Genomic DNA, 27368 nt, shown 5'->3' on the forward strand with positions numbered 1-27368 from the left:
AAAATAGAGCTTTGAGAGAGAGAGAGAAGGCTTTCCTAATGAAGTGGGGAGAATAACTACTGAGAATTTTTATTTATTTTTGAATAGTATAACTACAGAGAATAATACCATTAAAAAAATAACTACAGAGGAGAATTACATATTAAACTGCTATTTAAATTTAGTTTTTTGTGGAAAAATATTATTGGTATAAGGCAAGACCGAATGTGAAGGGGAAAAGGTTTATGTATAACAATATGCTGACAGCTGTGAATAACTGCACACTTTAAATTTAGTTTTTTATGGCAAAACATGATTGATATATGGTACAACCGAATTTAAAGGGGAAAGGTTTTCAAATAAAATACTTCTTAGAAAAAAGCGAATTACAATGGAAAGAAATTGTTGGACTCGAAATTTTATAAAAAGGAGATAATAGAAAAATCTCTTAGTAAAATAAGAAGAGAGAAAATGGGTGTTTACACATCACATTATTCCCTAAGGTAAAAATGATAAACATAAAGTTAAAGTACTTTACTAAAAAAATAAAAAAAAGGAGCCCGTGGCTAAGGCAAAAGAGATCCCTAAATTTTAGGGAACAAAATAGCTCTCACAACAGAAGAAGTGAGTCATCCACTATTCGAAAAGAGGAAGTTATGTAAGTCCCCACAAAAAGGGAAGTGGAGATCGTGAAGTTGAGAGATAAGGGATGAGGTGGCAGTTGCCAACCACTTCAAGAGAATTCTATAAATAGAAAGAAGGCTGATGCAGGACAATACCTAATCTAGGGAAAATCCTACACTCCTAATGGGATAATGGTTTTAGGAAAGGCTTAGGGTTGACTCGAAAGACTCAAAACTTCTAAAGGCACTAACCTAGGGCTGATTTAACGAAGGTTTAATTAACGGGCAGCAGCAATATCGAGGCTTAGAATGCATTCAATAATTAGAAGGAACATAATTAGCATGAAATAAATCTTATACAAATCAACCAATAGATAAAGCTCTTTCAGGTGAATTGTTAATGACAAAATTAGGCCTAAACTATGTTTTACGCATGTAACCAATTAAAATAACTAAAAGCTAATGTAAGTACTAATGAAATAGATGTAACACAAGCATGAAAATAATAATATCCAATGAATAAAAACAAAAAAATGTCCAGCAGCAGTAACAGGCTCAAAACGGTCCAGTTTTGGGCTGTAGGGGTATTTTGGTAATTTGGCAGATCTGGGATTTTGGTTTAATACTTCTGTCCAAATCTTAGGTTAAGGTTTAGAAGGTAAAAGAAAAGTTAATCTAGGGTTTAGGCTCTGATTTGATGGTAGGTTTAGGCTAGGGTTCACTAAAACTAGTTTTAGGGCTTGAAAATGGTGAAAATTGCAACAAGGCTCAAAAGGGTTTAAAGTTATGGTTCTTGGGTGTTTAGGCTGAGGTTTAATCATAAAAACAATCCTTCAAAATCTCATAATAAGATCTTGGGGAACAAGGGAGATCTATGGATTTTGGGTTTTCTAGTTTTAGAGTTCAAGAACAAAGAAAATAGAAAATCTGATTTACTAACCTTGTTTGTGTTGATTTGATTAAGAAATAGAAGATAAAGAAGAGAATAGATGAGAGGAGATGAGAGAAGAATGGCTCCAAGCCACCAAGAGGAGAAGAGAAGAAGTCCAAGCTACAATAGCTCTCACAAAACATTCTCAATTAATTCTATTCAATATTCAAAAGTATTTTACATTGCTTTCGTAAGATAGATTTATAAGAAAAAAAAACCTAGAAGATAACTTAAAGTTAAAAACTAGGGAAAATTACATTTACACCCCCTCTAGTTTCTGACATATCCACTTCCACCCCTATAGTTTAAAACGTGACAAATACACCCCTGTAGTTTCAATTTGTTTAAGGTTTGCCCCCTCAGCTGAAGGTTCGTCCATAGATTGAAGGGTTAGGATGATCCGATGGAGCTGATTTTTTGGGCACACCTTATCTATGTCAGGACCCATCAAATGAACGCTTTGGATCATCCAAATAATGTGGGCCCATACCCAAATCCAAACACTACCAAAAAATCATCCAAATAATGTGGGCCCACATTGTTTGGATGATCCAAAGCGTTCATTTGATGGGCCCTGACATAGATAGGGTGTGCCCAAAAAATCAGCTCCATTGGATCATCCTAACCCTTCAATCTATGGACGAATCTTCAGCTGAGGGGGCCTACCTTAAACAAATTGAAACTACAGGGGTGTATTTGTGACGTTTTAAACTATAGGGGTGGAAGTGGATGTGTCAGAAACTAGAGGGGTGTAAATGTAATTTTCCCTAAAAACTAATCTCAACCATTCATCTAATCCAAAGTAAACTAAGTAAAAATAAAAACTTACCTAAAATAGTAATCCCGTAATAGACCTTTACCACTTCCTAAAAACACTCATAACTTGCTCAGATCACATCCAAATCATGTGATCTTGGGCCCATTAGATAGGTGATGCAGCACCGTGAAGAAAAGTTGAGAAAATGGGAGAGAAATAGACGAAAGGGGAGAGAAATAAACGAAAGGGGATAGAATTAGAAGAATAGGGAAAGAAGAGAATATAAGGAGAAGAATAGAAGAGAATAGGAGAAGAAGAAGAAGAAGAATAAAGGAGAAAGAGGAGAAGAAGACTTGGGGAAGAAGAAGAGAGGAAATTAGAGGGGAGAATCTCAATTCATTCAATTAATCATTAAAGTTATAAAATAAGTTGTAAAGAGACCTATATATAGGCAAATAAACAACCTAAAAAATATAAACCTACTACAATAAGAATTCCTAAAAATAACATGGAAATAAAATCCTAGAAACTAAATAATATGGAAATAAATCCCTAAAAGTCCTAATGGGCAAATATGCCACTTATTTGGCCTATTATCTGCATCATTCTCCCCCGCTTGAAAAAAACTCGCCCTCGAGTTCTAGTATGCCTGGATCAAATGTGTAAACGACTCACTCAAGCAGCATGAGTCGTAATCCGTCGAACTCTGGAATGTTGTACAACGCTCGTGATGTCTGTGAAAGTGGTATGGAACGCGAGTGTAGTGATATAGAAGACATCATCCATGGTGAACCATAAAGAAATGAATTTCTCCTAACAAGTAATGAAGCTGGAAAAATGGCAACTGCTATCCCAGGGGTGATGGCAACCCAAGAGGGGGGGTGAATTGGGTTATAATTTTTTTTACCAAAAATGAATGCGGAAGCTAAAAATAATGGCAAAACCAATTAAGCATACAAGAAGTAAAAATCAAAATGCACACCACAAAATAAAGAGCAAGGGTAAAGAGAGAGTGCACCGAGATTTTAAGTGGTTCGGCCCCAACCTCGGACCTACTCCACTCCACCAACACAATCGTTGATGGCTTCACTATAGATTCCCTTAATGGCGGGGAATCAACCCAATTACAACTTGGTTCGGCTCTGCCTCGCAAGCCTCGCCACGAACCTGAGAAAGCTCCGCGTCTCCAACACTCGCTCTTGAGATGGCTCCGCATCCCTTCGCACTTGCCGTATTACAATGATTGAAACAAGAAAGAAAACTAAAATCCCTTCAAGAGGGATACAAATGATGGATAAAAGATTAAAAATAAAAGCCTAATCCACTTCCTTGCTTAGAGATGAGAGAGGCCCTAAAACACTTTGATTTTCTCTTTTAGGATATTCAAGATGATGTAAAAGAGTAGTTTAGGAAGGTTTAGATAGTGTATATATAGCCCATTTGAAAATATGACCGTTTGGGGGTAAAACTGTCAAAAACTGGATTAAAAAAGTCAACCTGCGCAAGCCCCAACGGCTCTTTTGCCAGACCGGCGCGGTCGACCAAGCCACGGCGGTCGTCCGCCCCTATCGGGCAAACCTTTTTAATTTCAAATTTCAAACCGTCGCATTCGACCGACCCTATGGCGGTCGCCTGACGAGGACTACCTGTTTGATAAAAAATTAAGCTCAAAACCTTTCCATGGTCGACCGACCCTTAGCAGTCGCCCGCTCAAACAGTGCCGAATTTATTTCTGTGAAACAGAAACCTATCCGCAGTCGTCCAAGACACCCCGGTCGACCGGCCCACTATTGAAAGCCAAGTGCTGGATTTCCAGCACTCCTTCCGCAGTCGACCGGCCCTGTATAAAATTCCATTTTTACTTTAAAAGATCAGGGCCTTTTGGGCCATGGTTTATGGGCTTTAGTCCTACATTTTCAAATACATTTTCAAGTTTATTTTAAACCTTTGTTAAGTGCCTATGACATCTCTAAAAACAAAGGAGAGGAGTAAAAACTAAATTGACTTGAAAAGCACTTCAATCTTCTCTTGAACTTCAAGGCTTCACGTCAACATGGATCATCTCTTCCATTCTTTTGGCTTCACAAGGCCTTCATGAAATGCTCCAAGCCTTCATCTTCCTTTGACTTCAAATGATCCTCTCCATTTGATTCATGCCACGATCCATCCAATGTCCTTGACTTTTGTGTTTGATTACTTGAATTTCCAACACATGCACTTCAACATCAAACACATTAGAAATATAACACAAATCAACTTGTGTTTGGAATCATCAAAACATAGAAGATTGCCAAGGTGGGACCATTGGGCAGACAGCAATGTACTCCCCCTGGATCGGTATAACAGCTATGGGCAGTATCAATCCATGACCAGCGTCAAGATGGTCATCTTGTGCACTGAAATCGGCGAGCTCGACCTCCACAATCATCTTGATCGAGGCATCTACTGGAGAAGCAATGGTATCAGTGTGCTCATGTAATGATATGGAATCGGCATCCTCAATGATCAGCTCGTTCTGTGTACGCTCTGGTAATGCCTCAACGATCTGGTCACTCGGCTCAGAATCAGGCAATGGATCAGCCTCACGTGGATCTGCCACAATATCTGCCTCAAAAGAGTGGAACTCGCTCTCTAGATGATCGGCAATTAGTGCGGCAAAAATCTCAGAAGCATCATGCGCAACGATGTCGATATCAGCAATCAACTGAGTCTCTAACTCTGGATCGTCCATCTCAGATTCTAAATCCGAATCTGATGGAATCAAAGGCTCAACATCGATGATCTCATCAATACTAGCATCGGGCTCCGTAAGAATATCATCAACAAGTGGTACAGGGGAAGTAGTGAAGTGGCTCTGCAAATCTGACTCACGCATGCAACGCTCTAAATTCTCAGCTTCAATTTTAGCTTCGCGTGCACGACGGGCTGCAGCTTTTCTCTCACTGTGAGCTGCTGCTTCTTATTCACATCGAGCTGCTTCTTCTCGTTGAGCAGCTTCACGCATCAATTGTCCTTCATACCGATATACCCTTATAGCATAAATACCCATAAACTCATCACGGACATCCTCCCATTGACGGAAAAAAGAACTGTGATGACGGTCCGTGATTCGACTTATCCATAACCTCTCGGGTTGTTGTCGTACAGTTTCTCTGGCTGGGTAGATGGTAGCTCGGTGATCATAGCCGTAGTACTCATGATATGCATCCAAAGCATTGATCCACCATAGACAGTCTCATAATAACTATAGGGAGTGTGGTCTTGGAAATATTGATTATCGTACCCGTCAAAATATGGAACATAGGGCAGAGCCATTGGGATCGACGTCGAAAACTTAAATCAACTGTTTGATTTGTTTGTCATGTCGAAAGGAACACAACGCATGTCTCGGATCTCAAATCGGATGAGTGAAAGCTGATAATCGGAAGGGACGCGATCAACGGCTGAGATAGCTCCTAAAACTGTGTTGAAGCTCACTGTCTGTTGCTGAAACTGAGATGGGTGTGCTCTACTAATCAAATACTTCAACTTTCGTGTTGAAGTCTCAGGCCAATTCCAAGCGAAAATAGCCCGAAAACAAGAGAGAAAAAGTAGGGAGAGAAAAAGAAAATTCTATTTCTCTATTTTTTGGATTATTTTTCTGATGTTTTTTTTGTTGGGGGGTGGCTACTGTAAAAGGGGGGGTTTAAATTGGTTTGTACTAAATGGGGGGGGGGGGGGTGTCTGAAGGAATATGGGGGGTGAGATATAACACCTTTTTTTTTCTTCACTTGCCAGCCTCACGTGAAAACGTAAGTAAAAATAGGGGGTTGCCCAAGGAAAGAAGGGGGGGTTGGATAGTAGAGAAACACTTAATATAGGGGGGTGCCCAAGGGGACTAAAGGGGGATAGAATTTATGATGGAACTTTTCCAAAGAAAGGAAAATAATGTGCGTCTCCTGCTTGCCTTGGAATGGTAACCTATTAGGCAAGTTATCCAGCCTACTTTCACACAGCTACCAAGAATAGTTGTTACCATTTTTACTATTACCTTTTTACCCCAATAAATAAGGTAAGCATAAAGTAAACAATATCTTACCTTCTCAGTAACTTGCCTTTGTTGGAAACCTGCTATGCAGTAACTCTTTATTGCATGTCAGTTGCTTATCCTCCGAGTAAGTGTATGGTGATGTGGCAGGCAACTTGCTTTTCTTGTTATTTTTTCACTACCCAACAGATAAACGTGACTGCACTTCCCAAATTGAGGAAAACTGCTTCACCTGGTGGTCCCTACCACCCATGGATTAGTATGGCCTGCAGGCTACCACACCACTTTAAGGCTTTGGTGATATCACCCCTTCAAAAAGAATACCAATCCAACAAGTTATCTGGTCTAAAATCAAGGACTTAGATGCTGCTGAAACAGAGTCTGGCTGGGTGGTTATTGAACAGAATGAAATTGCTGCTGTAGGGTTAAAAAAAAAACCAAAAAAACAAAAGAAGGTTCGAGGGGCTATTTCTCGTAATAGCAGAAGCTACTTTGGGCTGCAACTATGGGCTTCGGATGGTGGTAGAGAATAGGGACCAATTTTGGGTTTAAAACAGAGTGGGTTTGGGGGTTTATATAAATCTACAAGACTAACAGGTTTTGGTGGAGGGATTTAGAATCTGTTTACAGATTTTGTTAATTGAAGGTTGGAAAAAGAAAGGTTCGAGTGATATAGTGGGGCTTGTTTTAGGGTTTATAGATGGATGGCAAAGAGGTGGCTGGCCATGGGATTAAAACTACCAGGTGGTTAGGCTGGGTGTAAGAGGCAATCAAGACGGCAAGGCTTTTAGGTTGGGTAATAAGAGGGTATTGTAGTAGAGGTGGTGAAAGGGTTCTAGTGTTAGGGATAGGGAAGAGGACTGTTGGGTTTTGAAGATGATGAACGAACCTGAATTTAAGGGCGATTCCCAGCTCGATCTTCGGAAACCAATCTTCGAAAACTTGGATATTTAGCTCTGATACCAAATTGATGCAACACCGTGAAGAAAAGTTGAGAAAAGGGGAGAGAAATAGACGAAAGGGGAGAGAAATAGACGAAAGGGGATAGAATTAGAAGAATAGGGGAAGAAGAGAATATAAGGAGAAGAATAGAAGATAATAGGAGAAGAAGAAGAAGAAGAATAGAGGAGAAAGAGGAGAAAGAAGACTTGGGGAAGAAGAAGAGAGGAAATTAGAGGGGAGAATCTCAATTCATTCAATTAATCATCAAAGTTACAAAATAAGTTATAAAGTGGCCTATATATAGGCAAATAAACAACCTAAAAAATATAAACCTACTCAAATATGAATTCAACCAATGATATGATCTTATCTCGACCAAAGTGTCATGCAGTTCCTCTAGCATGTAATTCCCATACCATAAAATCTCGCAAGAAGGTACGAGGCAGACACAACTTAGTTCCCTTGAACAAATAGCCATCCCACATTAAATAATCAGAACGTAAATCGGAATGTCCATCGTTCAAGCTAGCATACACAACTCCAAAGTCTGTGCATTTGACATATTCATCTTTTATCTTGTCAAACCCAGACTTCTACACTCATGGAATTCAATAAGTTCTTAACATGACTCCAACCTTGAAATTCACATGAGGCATTAATCTTCTGGAAGGCCTTAGAAGTCATGAGAAGTGTGACACGACAGAGGACATCTTCCGGTAGAAAGATGACAGAAGACCTTTTTCTTCCGAGATCCGATAGAAAGATGAAATGACTCAAAGGAGTTCCTCTTCCGGAGGACTCTCTTACAAAAGAGTCTAAATAAAATCATACAAGATGACTCAAAGGTGTCTCTTTCCCAAGAAGACCCTTTATAAAAGAGTCGAAAATAGGGCATCTTCAATAAGTTCTTAACATGACTCCACGCTTGAAATTCACATTAAACATTGATCTTCTGGAATGACTTGGAAGTCATGAGAAGTGTGACACGACTGAGGGCATCTTCCAGTAGAAAGATGACAGAAGACCTTTCTCTTCCGAGATCCAATAGAAAGATGAAATGACTCAAAGGAGTTCCTCTTCCGGAGGACTCTCTTACAAAAGAGTCTAAATAAAATCATAAGACATGACTCAAAGGTGTCTCTTTCCCAAGAAGACCCTTTATAAAAGAGTCGAAAATAAGTCATCCGATATGACTCAGAAAACAAGATTACCATTTCTCTAGGATTAAAGGAAATGCCGCATCCGAGAAGATCTGATTACAAAAATCAGATATTTGATGAAGCCCCCCCCCCCCCCCCTCTGGAGCAGCCGATAAAGCCGGAAGTGTACGATCCCTGCCAAAATTAATAAAACCTCTTCTAGCAAAAGGGATTTAATCTCAATGCATTTTTATGTGTGATTCTCTTTTTCATGCATGTGAAATTTGTTGCGAACAGAAACATGCTTAGCTTCTTCAAAAAAAGAAACATGCTTGGTATATATAATATAGATAGATTGAAAGATGGCGATAATGAAAATGTAGATAATTATGTTTCAGCTGTGATAAATCTCTTACCTTGTCAAAAGAGATTACGTTGTTCATGGAACCAATGTTGATAATCACCTGCACAAATATTATACAAAGGTTGATGCTAACATATGAAAGAACAAAATCAGAACTTCGGAATCTTTAAGTGTATGTACTCAGAATATCTCTGTTTGTTTGCTGATGCTGACAAATACTCTATGCATATGCATCAAGTTCAAAGCCATAAAACGTGAAAATATATATTCGAGCAAGTCAGAATACTGAGATAGCAAAACATATTTCCATGGGACTAGAATGTAGACGTGCGTCTACAGATCTGTCGGCAACATGAGTACAAGGTACACTTTTCGTTTATCTTTTTTTTTTAAATCTTTTGTTGTCAACATGTTAGCAACCAAATTACCTCATCAAAAACAGGCACGCTTCCACCAACAAGACCGGTATTACCACCTTGTGGAACAACAGCCAATCGTCTAGAATTACAATATTTCAGAATCTGTGATATCTGTAGAATTGAGCACATAATAAAAAAGCAAATCAAATTCCATGTCTATAATTGGTTGATGCATTACCTAGCTCTACAATCTCTAAAAAGTTCTTCAGCGCTAACTAGGAACATCAAAAAATTATTGGCAAAATGCAGACTGCTAAGCACAACAAGAAAAGATGTCCTGTTTAAGTTGGTCATACAAGTGCCAATTAAGAATTAATAAGGCAAAACTAAAATATCATGAATGTAGAATGCCTCATCCTGGAACATTCTTTTAGCAGCTGAAGAGAAACCATTGCTTTGTATGACCCAAGAAAATCTCATCTTTTTTTTAAACAAACTGAAGTTCTAAAATCCAAAACTCCAGCAATTTCTCAAATATCATGAAATTTAGCGCCCCCCCCCGACACCCAAAAGAAAAAAAAAACAAAAAACAAAAAGAAAAAAAAAAACCAACACTCAGTTGTCAAACTCTTACGATTCGTACGAGTCAACTCCCGAGTTGAGTCGTTCGGCTTTCGAGGCAAGTCACATTGGTGACTCGCCTATGTTGAAGACTTGTCCGAATCGTCTGGTGACTCAAACGAGTCGCTGGGATTCGACTAAAAAAAATAAGACTCTTACGAGTCGAGTTGAGTCACTGGGCTTGGGCATTCTTGTTTTGATGGTTGAAAACTTAGATGTTGGAACTTATAACTTAATTATTTTGTACATGCAAGTTACAAGCATATAGTTATTTATATTTTTTTAACTAAATTTTTGTTCTTGTCAAAAACTCTTTTGAGTCACGAGTCGAGTCAAGTCACAAGTCATAAAATTAAGAAATCGAGTCACGAGTCGAGTCAGTGGTTGACAACTATGCACACACATCAACTTTTCAATTGAAGATATAAATGACCAGTACCAATGGAAATCCTTGCAAACTTAAGAAAATCATAGGGAAAACGAAAATTCTAAATTTGGAATTGTTAAACAACCAGTTACTCCAAAAGCTTAAGCTGATGAAGATGGCATCATTTGATCTTTTATACTTTAACACCCCCCCCCCCCCCATGTGTGGCCCCTTCTTTCTAGGGTTGGCCTACACGTGGCACATGTGGCCCCTCTTTTGGGTTTGGCCATTGCATGTGGATTTTTGCTATTAATGAGGTTTGAACTCAGGACCTTTGGCTTAGATACCATGTGAAACAATCAGTTACTCCAAAAGCTTAAGCTGATGGAGATGGCGTTATTTAATCTTTTATACTTTAAGAGCAATAAACATTTCAATCGAAATCTGTAGAGAAAAATTCCAAATTCATTTTGAAGAACGAGTAGAAATGAAAGTTCTAAACACGTAACAAACATATAAAGCACGTGTGACCCTTCCCCGAAACACATACCAAATGGAAAAAAGCTGGAAGATTCCATCTAAAACACATCGAAAACACTTCTGAAAGTATATAGTCTAAATAAAGGTAAGAATATGTCATCTTTTGTGAAAATAGGAATGAAATTATAAAATCTAATAATTTTGTTGGGTTTTTAGAAAGTCAAATAACAATGGGAGAGAGAGGCAACTTTTCCTAAAACCGGTAAAAATTTATGAATATATTATTGACTTCGTTTATGGGTCAAAGAAGAGAAAGCTTACTTTGTGGCAATCAATTGACTCATTTCCTTCTACAGTTGATTAAGATGGATTGGAGCAGTAACATTTTCCTCTTTGTAAAAGACTTGGTTATATTTAATGAAAAATAGATTTTAGATCTTGTCTATTTTTCAAACTATGTCAAAAATAAGTTCAGACTACATTTGATAGGAATATACCTTTTATGTTCTGAGAATGCTAAAGAGAATATCACAAGAGTTTTATAGTTATCTTTGTTGCATGGTATTCTTCGTCAAATTCAAACCTCTTGTGCTCATACTACCCAACAAAATGGTATGGCAGAATGTATAAACATAGGTATATCATTGAAGTCACTTGTACATTACTTTTCAACATGCATCTACCAAAGGTTCATTGAAAAATGCTTTATTAACAGCATGTCAAGACGCAATTCTCCTCAATTTGCCCTTTTTTTCCGAGCATTGCGGTATTTTCCATTCCTGCTTGTGTATTTGGTAATCTGTTTTTTTTTTTTTTTTTCGTTAGTTAGGTCAACTAACTGATAAATTATTCTCGTGATGTAAAAGTGTTTTTCTAGGATATTCTCGCACCCAAAAAGGGCAATGATGCGATCATCTTAGTGTTCGAAAAAGGTTTGTGTTGATGTTACTATGTTTGAGAATACTCCATTTTTTTGGAGGCGTCTACTCTTATAATTGATTTCCTCCATAATTCTCATGAAATGACATCTCCATCTTTATCTATTCTTGTTCCTCTTCCAGTTGTCTCCAGCATTTTTATCTAGTGAAGTTGTTTCCTATACAACTAATGTGTCCTTGAAGGGCGATGGATGAGATGGCAGCTCTCATGCAAAACAATAATATGTGGGAGCTCATTGATCTGCCTGTCAAAAAAATGTGATTGGTTGGAGATGGATCCATACAGCCAAGTGTCTCCTAAATGGTACAATTGACAGGTTAAAATACAGAATAGTAGCTAAAGGGTACACTAAGACCTCTGGCATTGACAAGTCAAAGACTAGGACATGTTAGCAAACTTAATTATTTGCATGTGGCCATCTCTATTGCTACTATCAAGGGTGTTGAGATGTAGGGGTTTCTTAGTCCTGCTATGACAATTTGGTACACAGGTAATTACTCATGTAGCTGGGGGTATATTTGTCTTTTCATTAATATTTTATTACCCTAATAAATCAATCACAGGGACATGAGAACAACTAATCGCATTTTCCCTTTCCCTATAATTTTTCACTCCTCTTCTTCCTTTCGTCCCATCTTCCAAACTCTACACATTCTGTCAGTATTTTCAATTTGGTGTCAGAGCCACGAGATCGAAACTGCACATATACTGATCAAAAACATCTAGAGAATGTGTAGGAAGCTGCTGACATCAGCAGTTGTAAGGTTATTTTATGGATATTTTTCAGATTCCTTTGAAGCATCTGATAAGAGTTTAATGTTTGGAAAAAATGGGTCAGAATCTAAAAAAAGATGAATGTGATGATTTGAGACTTTTTCTTGCATGGATTGGGCCTAGTCGGATCATTTTTTGGTAAGGAACTTTTTGCTTCTGGTCTCGTGATCGAAACTGCACATATACTGATCAAAGACATCTAGAGAATGTGCAGGAAGCTGCTGACATCAGCAGTTGTAAGGTTATTTTATGGTTATTTTTTCAGATTCCATTGAAGCATCTGATAAGAGTTTAATGTTTGGAAAAAATGGGTCAGAATCTGAAAAAAGATGAATGTGATGATTTGAGACTTTCTCTTGCATGGATTGGACCTAGTTGGATCATTTTTTGGTAAGGAACCTTTTGCTTCTGGTCTCGTGAAGTTTGGATCAGATTTGGGTTAGTTCTAATGATTTTTTAGATCTAATGTGCTGCCCAAAGGGTTTTTCTCAATTTTTTGTTGGCATCTTGAGGTATGAACCTAATAAGCGTTGCTATAGTTTGTTTTAATGATTCATTAACATCATTTGAGAATGTTGGCAAAACAATCAGTGTTTAGTTGCCTTCTAGAGGATTATTTGGGGTTGACAAATGTGAACCTAAACAAGAGAAAGCTTCGAAAGAGTTGTTTTTCGTATGTTGAGATGTCAAAAAGCACTGAGTTAATTCACCTAATACCGGGGACTAAGGAAATTTGAATTTGCTAGGAAATTCCTTGGATAATCTACGAGTGTCAATGATGAAAGTAAAATTGATGGTCATACAAGCAATGGGGCAGTGAAGATGTTTATAGTGGGGAGAGGCAAGCTTGGCGATTTGACAGGAACGACAAAGCAACTGGCATCTACATATCCGACACATGACCGGTAGGAAGCAAAAAGCTCCCTCTCTCGTCTTATCTAGTGAGTTCGATGGAACTTGATATTAGTAGTCGCTTCATGTTTCTAAAAGCAGCCAAAGATATTTAGGATGGTAAAGCTCAAATTTATTCTTAGGTGAAGAATTTTGCTCAAATGTACTAGCCAAGGATAGAAATTTCAGTTTCAGTTTCGCCCTCAGCTGAAAACGAAATTTCGGTGGAAATTGGAAATTTCAGTTTCGGTTTAAATTTCAGTAAAAATGTTACAATTTCGGTCAAAATTTCGGTATTTCGGCCGAAATTTAAAACCATGGTACTAGCTATGACAAGACATTTCTCATCTTAGGCGGGGAAAAAGTTATTGGCCAACTATTTTGTAGCCCTCAGACATGTGGGAGGAGCTTGATTTCTATGACCCTTGAGAACCTATCCACTGGAGATGCCATCACTCATAAGAAGAAGTGGAGTGCAATCGCATCATTGAGTTTCTTATAGGTCTTAATCCAAAATTTGAACTGATAGGGATTTAATTACTTGGACGAGAAGAGCTGCCCTCCCTGAATCGAGTCTATCCTCAAGTTCATAGTGATTAGTACTCGAGAAATTAGTACTTGCCTCTACTAAAAAGGGCGGCCCAGTGCACGAGGCTCCCGCCATTGCGGGGTCTGGGGAGGGCTAGATGTACGCAGCCTTACACCTGCTTTTCAGAGAGGCTGTTTCCGTGACTTGAACCCGTGACCACCAAATCACAATAGAGTAACCTTACCATTGCGCCAAGGCTCGCCCTCTAGTACTTGCCTCATTGAGGTTTAGCAAGAAAAATGAACAGTTGAAGTGTACTCATTGAGGGAAGACAAGGCATGACAGGGAGCATTGTTGGAAGCTTGTTTGTTGTCCAACTATGTACAATCACAAGCATAGTATTCTTACAGCTACCAAAATGTCTACAGTAGAGTATTCTACATCCAATGCTTATCGGTTGTTTCCCATGATTCGTCAATATATGTTGCTACCCACTCTTCTCGGATAGTCTCAATTTTTGAGGAAGAATTGGAGCAATTGCGCCATAAAGTATCCTGGTTAAAGAGTCCATCTACATCATGTTATGGTCACACAGGTACATTGGTTTCAACAACTGTAACGACCCCCTTATCTTTCTTATTGAATTTTAATTATTCTGTGATGTGGGACCACTAAATTGCATCTTTTAATTTCTAAATTAAATTAAAACCTAATTTAGAGATAATACAAATATGGGTATATAAGTAAATAAGAAATAAAAAGATTAAATAGGATTTTCTCTTCGAAAATTTAGGGATGAAATCTCTTCAGATTTTATCGCTGTGCTAGTGGGAGTGTGCTTACGCCATATTGGGCCCACTTTCTATAGATTTAAAACCCCCAAAATCTGTTAATTTCTTTAAATATCAAAGATAAGTATTGAAAATACCTTAAATATAGCAAGAAAACTAATTAATTAAAGAAATAAAGAAGGGAAGAGAAAAAAATGGAATTCGTGAGAGTTTATAGGGATTTAAGATCCCTATTAGGGGAGAATAGGTATACGACTCCCAATTTTTGAGAGTTTTGCGTCAAAACATTGTGGGACCACCGACCACTTATTTTACGTTATGTTCTTTCTTTTAATATATCTAATTAGCTTTTTGATAAGATCAAGTAGATTAGAGGAATTATAACAACCAATTAAAGCTTTAGAGTTATATTGAGAATCAAATTGTAACTATGTATTAAAAACGTGATTTACATGTATGAATGATCCTAAACATACGAAACAGTGTATTTCGTGTTAAATAAGTGATCTTGTGTATAATGATGTTAAAAAAAATTTAGTTGTTGAGAATAGTTATAAATAGCATGATTATTGTGTGTATAGATTTAATCCCTAAACTTAACAATTGCTAGTTTAGAAAAAAAAAATTATGATTGCATATTAACATGGATTCCTTGTACTAACCTACATATATATAAATTATAATTTTTGTGTGTGAAATCTGTAAAGTGATAAAATTTAGAAAGTTAACCTTGGTGTAACTATTGATATGTTTGAATAATCTAAAAATCTCATAGTTGACTACTAGAGGGAAATCATGGAAATCATGTATTGGACTGGACTTTGAATCCTTAACAATTAATTTTATTTTAACTGGTGGTTTTGAATGGACATATGAACCCCAAAATCTAGGATTGAGTACTTGATTAAAACTTAATTAGAACTTGATGGTTTAGATAAATAAACGGATAACTAACGTAAAAGTGAAACAAAAACATAAAAGTGTTTTCGAAATTTAGCCTAGAGGAAAATTAAGGAAACTTGAAAAAATAATGTACATGCTACCTTATATTTCAGGTCGATCACAGTCTCTTCTCACTTAGAGATTTTCAGGTTTTGCCCCACAAAATCCAGTTTAAATTCAAGGGTACTCTATTTTAGTACTTCAAATAATTATTGATTTTAAATGTGAATGATAGGAATTATTTAGCAAGCATGAGATTATTATTATGATATGGTTGAACTGCAGAATCATTGAATGATAGTGGTTTCATATCCTGCTATGTTAGTATTTGTTAAAGTATAAAAGATAAATAACGCCTTTCTCCAACAGCTTAAGCTATTGGAGAAGTTGATAAGTTAACATGGTGTCAGAGCCAAAGGTCTCGAGTTCAAACCTCCCGGATAGCAAAAATCCACATGCGATGGTCGGCCCAAAGTGGGACCACATGTGCCACGTGTTTGCCAAGTGGGCCACACGTGCGGAGGAGTGTTAAAGTATAAAAGATAAATAACGCCTTTCTCCAACAGCTTAAGCTATTGGAGAAGTTGGTAAGTTAACAATATTACTATAGACTGAAGAATTGAAGTATAGAAATTGTTTAAACTGGTATATGAATAATGATTGGTAAATAATACCAATACACTTGCAAAAAAAATAAATGCATGAGCATGAGGGTCATATGGTAGTTTGGGCAAAGGATGAGTCGTCCAGGAATCATAGAATTCCAAGCCGGCCTTGGGTTTTAGCGCACCCACTTGGCGGTAAATGCATCATCTTAGACCACGACGTCAAGAGCCGGAGCGGCCAGTAGACGCATCGTAAAAAGTCCCCCGTGCCCACTATCTATGAGCAGGGGTAGTGGAACGTATCGGTGGGCAAGGTAACAGGCTATTTAGGAGCTTGAGTACTTTAGGAAAGTTATCTCATGTTACACATCTCATACTTCTGAATTTTAATCACATTATTAATAACATATCTAGAGTTATTATTGATTTGCTATGCAATGCTAGTGTAATTATGGTTATGTCGTGATACATAGTTTCTCTTTTTAATTATTTAGTTGCCATATTCTTACAAATATAGTTATTAATCTATGCTCACTAATGGTTCAATTATGCACTTTAATTTAGTAATTATTTTTAGTACTTGTTTAACCAAATGACTCTGTATAGTTCTATGAACTAACAGCAAAAATCCACCCTACAGGTTTCACAACTTTAGATGGCGTTGAGACAAACACAAATGGGGTCGACTAGATCTATTGCGCAGAGGGGGAACGAACGAATGAATAAATTGATGACGGTTATCGTCATCTTTAGTAGAGATCATTTTATTTCTACTTTTATTGTTTTGTTATGTTATGACTGGGTATTCCTAGTGGAGGAGATGAATTTTTATTTAGAGACTATATTAGTTAGATGGTTAATTTCATTAATGTTCAAAATAAATTGCCATGGTTAATAATTGTTCTCTTGTGGTTTAAAAAAAAAATCTTGGTAAATTTTGTTACAAGTTTGTGTTCTGTTTGTGGTAACGGCCTGATACGGTTTTTGGGTCGTTACAACTATTCTACTTCCTCATCATGGCTTATTGATTCAGGTGCTTCTAACCGTATGACGAGCATGCCATATGCTTTTCCTAGTTATTACATCTGATCTAGTAGGAAAAAAGTAAAGGTTGCAAACGGGTCTCTATCTGTTATTGCTGGAAAAGGAGGTCTCTATCCATCCTAGCATCTCTTTCATCTATTCTACATGTCCCAAACCTTACCAATAATTTTCTATCCATAATTACCATCATTAAATCCTTGAATTGTAGAGTGAATTTTTTTCCAACTTATTTTGTCTTTCAGGATTTGCATTCAAGGATGATGATTGGGAGTGGAGGGAAATGGTGATACACAGACCTATGAAGTGGAGTACAAGGAGACCATTGCTTTTGTAGCTAAAATGAACTCTATTAGAGTTTTGCTAACTTAAAACGAATTATTCTAGGCCATGAATCAGATCAATGTAAAAAATGCATTTCTGATTGGAGACCTGTTATATTACATGGTGTAAGAGTGAGAGAGAGAGAGAGACGAGTGAGGGAGAGAGAGACACGAGGCAGAGGGAAAGAGAGAGTCGTAAGAATGAGAGAGTTACTCTCCCCTACCACAAAAATGTATTTTACTATATTTTATAAAATGAATGACTGAAATACCCTTAATGAAGGGTATATACGTCTAACACTCCCCCTCAAGCTGGAATGTATATATTATACATTCCTAGCTTGTTACAAGCATCATTTAACTTAGCTAGCCCCAATGGTTTAGTGAACACATCTGCGAGTTGATCTGCTGATCGAGTGAACATAGTGCATATCTCGCTTATTTGAATTCTATGACGAATGAAGTGACAGTCTACCTCAATATGTTTGGTTCTTTCATGAAAGACTGGATTAGTGGCAATATAAATTGCTGACTTGTTATCATAATATAACCGTGCAGGATCTAGAGATGAAAGACCAATCTCTGACAAAAGAGCGTAACCAAATCAATTCTCCACTGTTGTATGACATAGCTATGTATTCTACTTCTGCACTAGATTTAGATACAATGTCTTGCTTCTTGCTCCTCCAAGACACCATATTACCTCCAACGAAGGTGCAATAACCAGTTGTAGACCTCCTATCTGCTGGAGATCATGCCCAGTCTGCATCAATATACCCTTCTACTCTTTCATGACCATGTCTCTTGAAACATAGTCATTTCCCTGGCGTACCTTTCAAGAACCTGATAATCTGAACTATTGTTGCCCATTGAGATGTGCGAGGAGAATGCATGAATTGACTAACAATTCCCACTGCATACGAGATATCAGGATGAGTAACTGTCAAATAAATCAGCTTCCCAACAAGTCTCCTGTATTGTCCTGGGTTTTCAATCAACTCTCCCTGATCAGGAAAGAGTTTAACATTAGGATCCATAGGTGTTGATTCAGGTTTCACTCCCATAGAGCCTATCTCTTCCAATATATCTAAAGTGTACTTCCTTTGTGACAGAGAAAGCCCGTAGCGAGAACGCACTACCTCAATGTCAAGAAAATATCTTAGGGATCCCAAATCTTTGGTGGAAAACTCTCCCTGAAGGAAAGTATTCAATCTCCGTATACCAGCTTGATCATTTCCTGTGATCACGATATCATCTACATATACTATCAAGAAAATATATCCTGCAGTGGAGTGATAGCTGAAAACGGAGTGATCAACGGCGCACTGACATAAAAAGGCTCATAACTTACTCAAATCACGTTTGAATCGCTAAATCTTGGATCCGTTGGATACGTATTCGAAATACCCATCTACTGAGACCAAAATCATGTCGAACGGACAAGAATTGATGCCCCAAAAATTTGTTATTCTAAAAAACGAAAATACACTTTGATTTTTGGTCTGGGGATCTACGATCCAGAGATTAATTAAGGTTATTAACTTTCTAGGCCCGTGTGGGGCCAGGTCTTTACATTCTACCCCCCTTAAAGGAATTTTGTCCCCGAAATTCGACTCCCTAAATTCCCTTAAGTTAAATTTTTTCATGTATTAAAGTTACAAGACTAAGGCGATATGCAAACAACACAATCAAAGGGGAGTACCTCTCCAAACAATCTTTGAAAATTTCTAAGGTAGATATGGTTTATGAATTTGAAGGGAAAATTTAATAATTAACAAACAACGTATTAAGGATTTCATTAGTGTGTGTCTTAACCCAACGATATATTACGGCGTTCATTAGTTCTAGTCTTTAGCGAATAGTGAACCATAGAATTTAGTTATGAACAAACAACATCTGATGGTATGGCTTGGTTCATTATTCGTGTTGTCAAATGTGATTAAGTAACGTATGTTGGTGATGCGTTTTCTTCAAAGTGTATTATGAGAATCATGAGGGGGGTGCATAGTTTTTAATTGAGTCATGTCTAACTATCCCTTTCCTATGGCGTACCCATACCAGTATAGTTAACTCGCATACTAATCAAATTGCTTTTAGTCCACATGAGCCTATCTCACTTCCTCACACAATTAACTCACTACCAGATTATCCCAGTCTATGTGAGAGAATGACATAATAATTTTTTTCTAAACGAACCAAGCACTGTTAGCGCGTTTGAGTCCACTATACTGTCCCATACCAGCATAATCAACACTCACACAACCAAGCTCTAAATATGTTTGAGTTCTCTACATTGTCCCATACCAGCATAACCAACCCTCACATACTAAGTGTTCCTGGTTAGCCTAAATCGCCCATGGAGCTCTCACCTAAACATTTTTATCTTCCACCACACAACTCGCTCACATGTCAACCAGCGTCCCAGATGCACGTGAGTCTGTTAAGTGGTTTCTTACAACACAATTAACTCATGTGCCCGGTACACACAAATATGTTGTGTCGTTTCCTAATTGCTCCTTCCATGCATCTACCCTTCCCCATGATGTACCCAAACTCACAGGCGCACCTAAGATCACTAAACCTATGCTCTGATATCACCTGTAACGACCCGGATTTTTTGAATAACTCTAAACCCGGACCGTTAACAAAAGACAATAATTTTTTTTTTAAACTCAGTTAAAATTTTACTAAAGGATCCAACAAGAGGATTTGACATAATAACAAAAAAGAAAACAGAAACAAACTAAGAATATGATGGATAGCCGCAAAGGCCACACAGCCACACCAATTACTCTATCCTCGCTCTTGCACACCCCTTTTAATTCTAGATCTCCTCGTTAGCATGTCATCCCATGTTGCGAAACCTGCAACAAAACCTGTGTCGGATTTTTTTTAAGGGGTTGGTTTAACGAACTAAGTAGACTCATTCGGTACCTAAACAAATACAATTAAACAACTCTTGAGTTTAAAAGCATACAAATTAATTCAATAGTGAACATGTGATAATTATTTCAAATTGAAACATGAAATATTAATAAAAGAATCCGCCATAATATTCATTGAATGTGAATCTACTGATCTCATAAAACATACAACATTTTACATTTAAGAGGTTTATGTTTATTATTAATTTAATACATGAGACGACTCTCCAAGGCAATTCAGCTCCTCATAGCTTGTTACCTTGCCTCCAATACGTTCCACTACCCTCGTCAACAATTAGCGGGCATGAATGACTGTTTACGACGTGCTTAATAGCCACTCCGCCTCTTGACATCATGGTCTAAGAGGATGCATTTACCGCCAATGGGGTGCGCTAAAACCCAAGGCCGGCTTGGAATTTCGTTATTCCTAGACGACTCATACCTCCGCTCAATCCACCAAATTATTTTCCCAATACCTTTGTTTCTAAAATACAAGATGACAATCCAAGAGGGGGTGAATTGGCTAATTAAAAAATTTAGGCTTAATTAAGTAGATTATTAAAATCAATTTACCCATTAAGCCTTAACAAGTCTAACCCTTTATCAATCAATAAATATAATGTAGGATAGGGATTAGATATGACTTTATGCTTGTATACTCTAACCCCTGTTCAATGAAACATAAACACAAGTAAAGGGTATAGATTACCAACCACCAAAGTGCAAAGAGAATGAGATAAGAAAGCATCCACAAGGCACAAGTTTTATAGTGGTTCGGTCACAACTTGACCTACTCCACTCTTCCAAGTTTTCCTCATTGGGATCTCCACTAAACCAATAAGATTCTTCAACAGTCGAATCTCAAATCCGTACACCAACTTCTCCTTCAAAGGGATCACACCATTTTCGCATGAAGCCTTGCGAGGCCACCTCTCTCTTACAATGATTCATTTTTCTTAACGGGCCGAATCGGAGACCCTCACAAACAAATGAAGAAATAAAAATAAGAACTCTCTTTGCCTCTTAGATAGACTGATTACAACTTTGAAAGCTCACAAACACTCCAAGGAAGATAAAATATAAAGCCTATGGAGTACCTCATGATAGAATGTACAAATACAAGTTCAAAGAGGTACTAACCTTTCATATAAAAGTTTAAGTTCAAGAGAATAGGATTTAATCTTGCCAAAAGGTTATTTATAAAGGTTTAGATAGTGTGTATATAGCCCACAAGGAAATATTACCGTTTGGAGGTAAAACTGTAAAATACAGGGTTGAAAAAGTCAACATACGCAAGCCCCAACGGCTCTATTTCCATGTCGAGGCGGTCGACCGAGGCACGGCGGTCACCCGCCCTTATCGGGCTCTCTATTTGAATTTGAAACTTCATACCGGCACGGTCGACTGGCCCTTGGGCGGTCGCCCGGCGAGGGCTACCTCTTTGAAATAAATTTTCGGCTCAAAACACTAACGCGGTCGATCGGACCTATGGCGGTCGACCTCCAAGCCCAACTTAGATGTTTTCTAGATTTTCAGAAAACATATTCGCGGTCGCCCGGCTTACCCCGGTCGACCGGCCCGATAATTTTCGAGATGTCCTGGACTTCTAGGCATCCCGCAGTCGCCCGGCATAGCCCGTTCGACCGGCCCTGAGTAAAATTTCATTTTTAACTTTAAATTCCAGGGGCTTTGGGCTTTGGGCTTTGGGCTTTGGGCTTAAGTCCTAGCTTTTCAAACACATTTTTGGGTGTGTATGGTTTCCAAAGATATTAAAATTTAAGTATGAAAACCATTTTGAAAACCTATTGAAAGTGCATTTAAACATAAAATCAAGAGGACTCCAAATACATTCTAAAAATATGAACCATGAGTCTTCTTGGAATGTCTTGACTCCTTGCACTTCCTTGGACTTCTTCTGCTTGAGTGAACATATTGAACTTTGTCTTGGCTCTTGTGACTTCCTCCAATCTTCACTGCATGTTGAGAAGTGCATGAGGAGTCACCAATGGTTTGTTCAACTCCAAGCTTCATCTTGACATTTGCTAGGAAGCTTGAGGGATCTTTATCTTGAGCTTCTTAACTTGAACATCTTCAAATGAGGATGCCTCCAATGTAGGTGCAAGCTCTTGATTCCTAGCTTTCTTGATCCACAAGCTATGTGTTGAGTTGAGTTGTGTACTGGCGATTATGACATGAAATTCCTGTATATGACACAACACCTCAAGACAACACATTAGTCCATAAAAGCTAATTAATTTAGTTTGCTAGCATCAAAACAAGAAGGTAAGGTGAATGATTAACCCATGGGAACCCTTGGGCTTACATTCTCCCCCTTTTTTATGATGGCAAACAAATTGATTAGGGGGGAAGGATATATCAATAGAGCATAGCTCCCCTTCACTATATGCACAAATATAATTAATGACTATAAAACAAATGGTGCATATACAATTGGACTACCTAATCAATTCCCAAAATTCTCCCCCTTTTGGCAACAGCAAAAAGGTAGGGATCTACAAGTGAAAGTGCAAGTGGGGTGTCAAGATGAATACTAGCTTGTCTAAGCTATGTGCCTTGTAAATGATATACCATTCAAGCTCTAAGAATGCTTATCAAAGAGAAAACAAAAGTGAAATGCATGATAAGCCCTTTTTTTTTTTAATCAAATGATTTGCAAGTTAAGCACAAGAATAGGGGTAATAAACCATATGAGCATATCACATAAGTCTATATAAGTATGAATATATGACTATTTAACTCTCCCCCTATGAATTTGTCATTGGCCCTAAGTGAAACCTATGTTGTAGGGCATGACAGAGCAGAATGATTGAATACTTGAGCTTCATTTGCAACTTTTTGAAGCAGATAAGTATCTACCTGAGCAAAGAAATGCCCAATCTATGACCTAACCTTTCACGTTCACAAGTTGCATTATGTAGGGGTTTTCTTGTCATAGGGCATACAAGTCTCTTCATGAGCATGAACATGCTCAGAACTATAAAATAACTTTTGAGTTTAAGTAGTTTGGCCCTAGATAGTTATATGTTTGCAAGTGAAAGCTCCCCCTGACTATGTGCGTCAAGTCTAAATGTAAAAAGTTCTAAGCACATAGGCCCAAGATTTTAATCACTTTAACCATTCCACATTTGCTCCATTCCAGAGATATTCACAATTTGAACATGAATTGATGAATATTAGACAAAATATGATGACCTTGAGGCGAATTCAGTCTAATAAACACATGGATACCAAAATAATGAACAACAAGGGAATACACATCCATGGCAACCAAAAGATCATGTATATATATAGGAAACATAAAACTCCATATACATGAACCAATAGATGGAAGAAACACACCCTCTTCTCACCATTTCAAAACATCATCAGAGATACATGAATGCTAGGTGTGAGGAACAAGAACTCATCGCCACTACAAAGGATAAAATCACATAATCTCTGAATATGAAAAACAAAATGAACCATAAAGCTCAATGCCCCTTTGGGCAAATATCTAAAATCATCCAAACATATGCCAAACATGGCATATCCATCCACATCTACAAAATGAAAGGCCCTACTGGGCATAAACATCCATCAAGCATAAAACCCTTACTGGACAACATTCATCACAACATAATAATAATTTCCAAAAGCTCATCTAGGGCAAGAAGAAATGGAGAAGGATATCCTAGCAGCATTATAGTATATCATTTCTGGTGTACCAACTACAGTTCATCTGTTGTATATAAAAAAAAAACTGGTGAATCCATTACATCTTTGGAGGAGGCTGATCAAGGGGAGGAGTCGAGGAGTAAAGTCGAGGAGAATGGGATCTTGATATAGCCTGTAATAGCTCATCATGCTCTCGAGCTCTCTCTCTCTCTCTTGTCAGTGGCTAAGGTATCCATTAGTTGGGAATGATCACTGGCCCTCTGAATATCAGCCCTAGTAAGCCGACCTATTTCTGCGTTCATCTGGTCAATCCGTCTGACGAGATGCTCATATGATCCCTGAGGCTCAGTAGTCTGTGCTTGCTCATCTTCAGCCTGTCCACATGGTACTCTATTAGAGCCAACTCTACTGCTACCTTCCCTTGTGTATCTCTTACTCCCATTTGAATCAAGGTAGAAGAATCGATCACAGGATCAGGCAATGTGAAGTAGGCCTTCATCAAATCTACTCCGTTATAATTTAGCAGTTTAGTGATGAGCATTCCGTATGGTAAACCTCATTTTCCCTTCTTAACTGCTTCATCCATGAATCCTAAGATAATGGTACCGAGGTTCAGTTGAATCTTCTTAATAATGCAGTGAGTTAAGAGTGCTTCAAATGGTACCGAGGTTCAGTTGAATCTTCTTAATAATGCAGTGAGTTAAGAGTGCTTCAAATGGCTTGACTGCATCAAGATTGCCAGCTCTTGGAGTAAAATTGTGAACCACAATTTTATGGATTATTCTGGCCTGATGATTCATTTGATTAGACTTGATATTCAATTTGTTACCTGTAAGGGGGGAAGATCCTAAGGTTTCGTAAACATCCTTCCTTGTGAAGTGATGATTCTCAATATCATCTTTTCCCCAGAAGAATATTATCTTTCCCTTATTAGGGACATCAAAGATATTACAAATTTCAGCAACATTCAACACAAGCTGTGATCTGTAGTAACTATTCATCACTGCTCCTCCATGTGATATTAAAAGATTTGCATAAAAGAACTTTATAAGCTTGGGGAAGATCAAGGAGTTAGATTCTAGAAATGTTACCCATCCTTGTGCCGCAAAGAGATTGAAGAGATCAAACTCAATAAAGTCAGCAATCTCGACTTTCCTTCCCAAGATGATTGGCCTATCTTTGAGGAGCTCGTACCTTTCTTGTGCTTGTTAATTGAAGAAGTGTTCATTAGGAAATTCCTTTTCTTCGGATTCGGATCTTGGCCTCTTTTCTTTACGTTCAAGCATTTTGCTTCTTGAGGATTCCATTCTAAGGTTAGGGTTTTGTGAGAAGATTAGAAAACGAGGTGAAAGATGAGGGATTAGGTGAAGGATGATGGAGGATGAAAGAAGCAGGTGAAAGATGAGAGAAATCAGTGGATTAGAGATAGATGTGAAGAGAGAAATAAAGAAGAGAAGGAATGGAGTGGAAGATACGAGATGGAAGACGAAGAACGAGAGAATGAGAAGAGGAGATGGAAGAAAAACTCACTAGAACCCTTTAATCTTGAAGTTCTTGGCCGGAAAATAGCTTGAAAGTGAAGAGGGAAGAAAACCATAGGAGAGAAAGGAAACAACGGAAGTGAAGAAGTGATTTGTGGAAGCCCTTTAAAAAGCAGTTTTCGACCGTCGCGGTCGCCCTCCGCGACCTGCCTGTCCCTTTTTATTTTTCCCATTTCAATCATCCACGGTCGACCGGGTAAACGCGGTCGTCCGCCGCATCTAACCTGTTTCGATTTATTTTTCTCCAGGTTGCCTTCCACGGTCGCCCTCCAAGGTCCGGTCGACTGCCACACCCCTGTTTTCGATTTTTCAATACTTTTCAAGGGATTTTGTGATCTAACCAATTTTGTTCTATTTTTCTTGCATCTATGGGATTCTAATGAACATGTAAACTCGATCCCTATGCTATGTGAAGACATCTAAAAATTCATTTCTATTTTTCTAACATTTAAGCTCACGAGAATGAATGGACATATGTTTTCAATGAAGTTCCTTGTGGATGTGTTTTTGATGAATTTTGCTAGATACAAAATGTGACACTTGTTAGATCTATGTCTAGCAATATTTGACATGTTAGCTCATCTAATTGTGGACGCTAAGTGCATATGTGTGTGTTTTTGCACTTAGATGGATTTTACTAAAAGATTTTCAACAAAGCACAACATATAGTCAAAAAAGGTAATTTCTTGTTTTCTTTATAGACTATAAGTGATATATGATGTGATCATGAAGCTCAATAAGCAAAGATACATTCTATTAGAAACATGACTAATGATATGTATCTATGCTTAATTATAAAATGATATATCATTAAAGCACAAGTGATCTAGATAAATTGAATGTAACATTGAAATAGTATCTAGAGAGAATTCATATGATATAGCAATTAAAGCAAAACCCCATATATCAATAATTTCAAACAGTGAGTTGAGTGAGGAATTTTGCGAGTGTATCTTTTCTTACCCAAACAAACTTGCTTGATTTCACAAATCTAAGCCTACACCCAGATTTGTGATGCCCTAATCTACCACAATATGAACATGAATATGTATGGGTAGATGAGGAACAACTATAACCACAAAAGTGAGTACACATGAGAACATGTATGTTTATCTTTATCTTCTTGTAATCTTTGGTTCTTTATAGAGAGTTATTTATTCATTAATTCAAACTCATTCATTTGATTCTTAAAATGATTTATTTGATGAGTAGAATTAATTTTTAAATGTTCTTTATTTTCACAAACAAGTTTATATTTTCCATTTAAATCCTTGTTTGTGTTTTCAAGGCTTTCATTTTCTTTTCCAAGAATAATGCACTTTTTAATTAAGTCATCATTTTTTTTTATCAAAATTTTGCTTAAATGACTTAATTTTTCATTTCTTTCCAAGCATTCATTAACTTCCTATTTCAAATTTTCAATTTGTTTTTCCAAATCGAAAATTGAATGTTTGAAAAAAATTTCCTTTGCAAAAGATTTTTGTAGAATCTCTATTTGTTCAAAAGCAATATTTTTATCATTTGAAGAGAGAATACTATTTTTCTCATACAAATTTTCAAGATTAGTCCAAATATCTTTTGCATTTGTACATCATGAAATTTTCTCAAAAGCATTAGGACATAGTCCACAACATATTGCAATAATAACTTTTCAATTTAATAAAAATAATTTTGCATCATTTTTAGTGCATTTCCTTGGAATAGAAAATCCCCTTTCAATGACATCTAGGATGTCAATGTCTATGGATTTGAGATAGGCAAGCATCTTTACTTTCCAAGCTCTATAATTTGATCCATCAAAAAA

The 27368-nt window shown here is 37.4% G+C and overlaps 1 protein-coding gene across 3 annotated transcripts in view; it reads right to left on the bottom strand.

Moving 5' to 3' along the window:
• Nucleotides 1-27368, bottom strand: part of D2HGDH (FAD-linked oxidases family protein) — a 106239-nt gene that overhangs the window by 56063 nt on the left and 22808 nt on the right. For all 3 annotated transcript variants that reach the window (XM_077391695.1, XM_077391694.1, XM_077391696.1), the window contains exons 3-4: nt 9191-9292; nt 8815-8862 (exon numbers count right to left, since the gene is read on the bottom strand). In XM_077391695.1, the coding sequence (XP_077247810.1) occupies nt 8815-8862; nt 9191-9292 (150 nt within the window). The remainder of the gene's footprint in view (nt 1-8814; nt 8863-9190; nt 9293-27368) is intronic.

The sequence above is a fragment of the Tasmannia lanceolata genome, unplaced genomic scaffold, assembly GCF_043159265.1.
Source record: "Tasmannia lanceolata isolate RefF3 unplaced genomic scaffold, GAP_Taslan_0.1 ptg000012l, whole genome shotgun sequence".
NCBI lineage: Eukaryota > Viridiplantae > Streptophyta > Magnoliopsida > Canellales > Winteraceae > Tasmannia > Tasmannia lanceolata.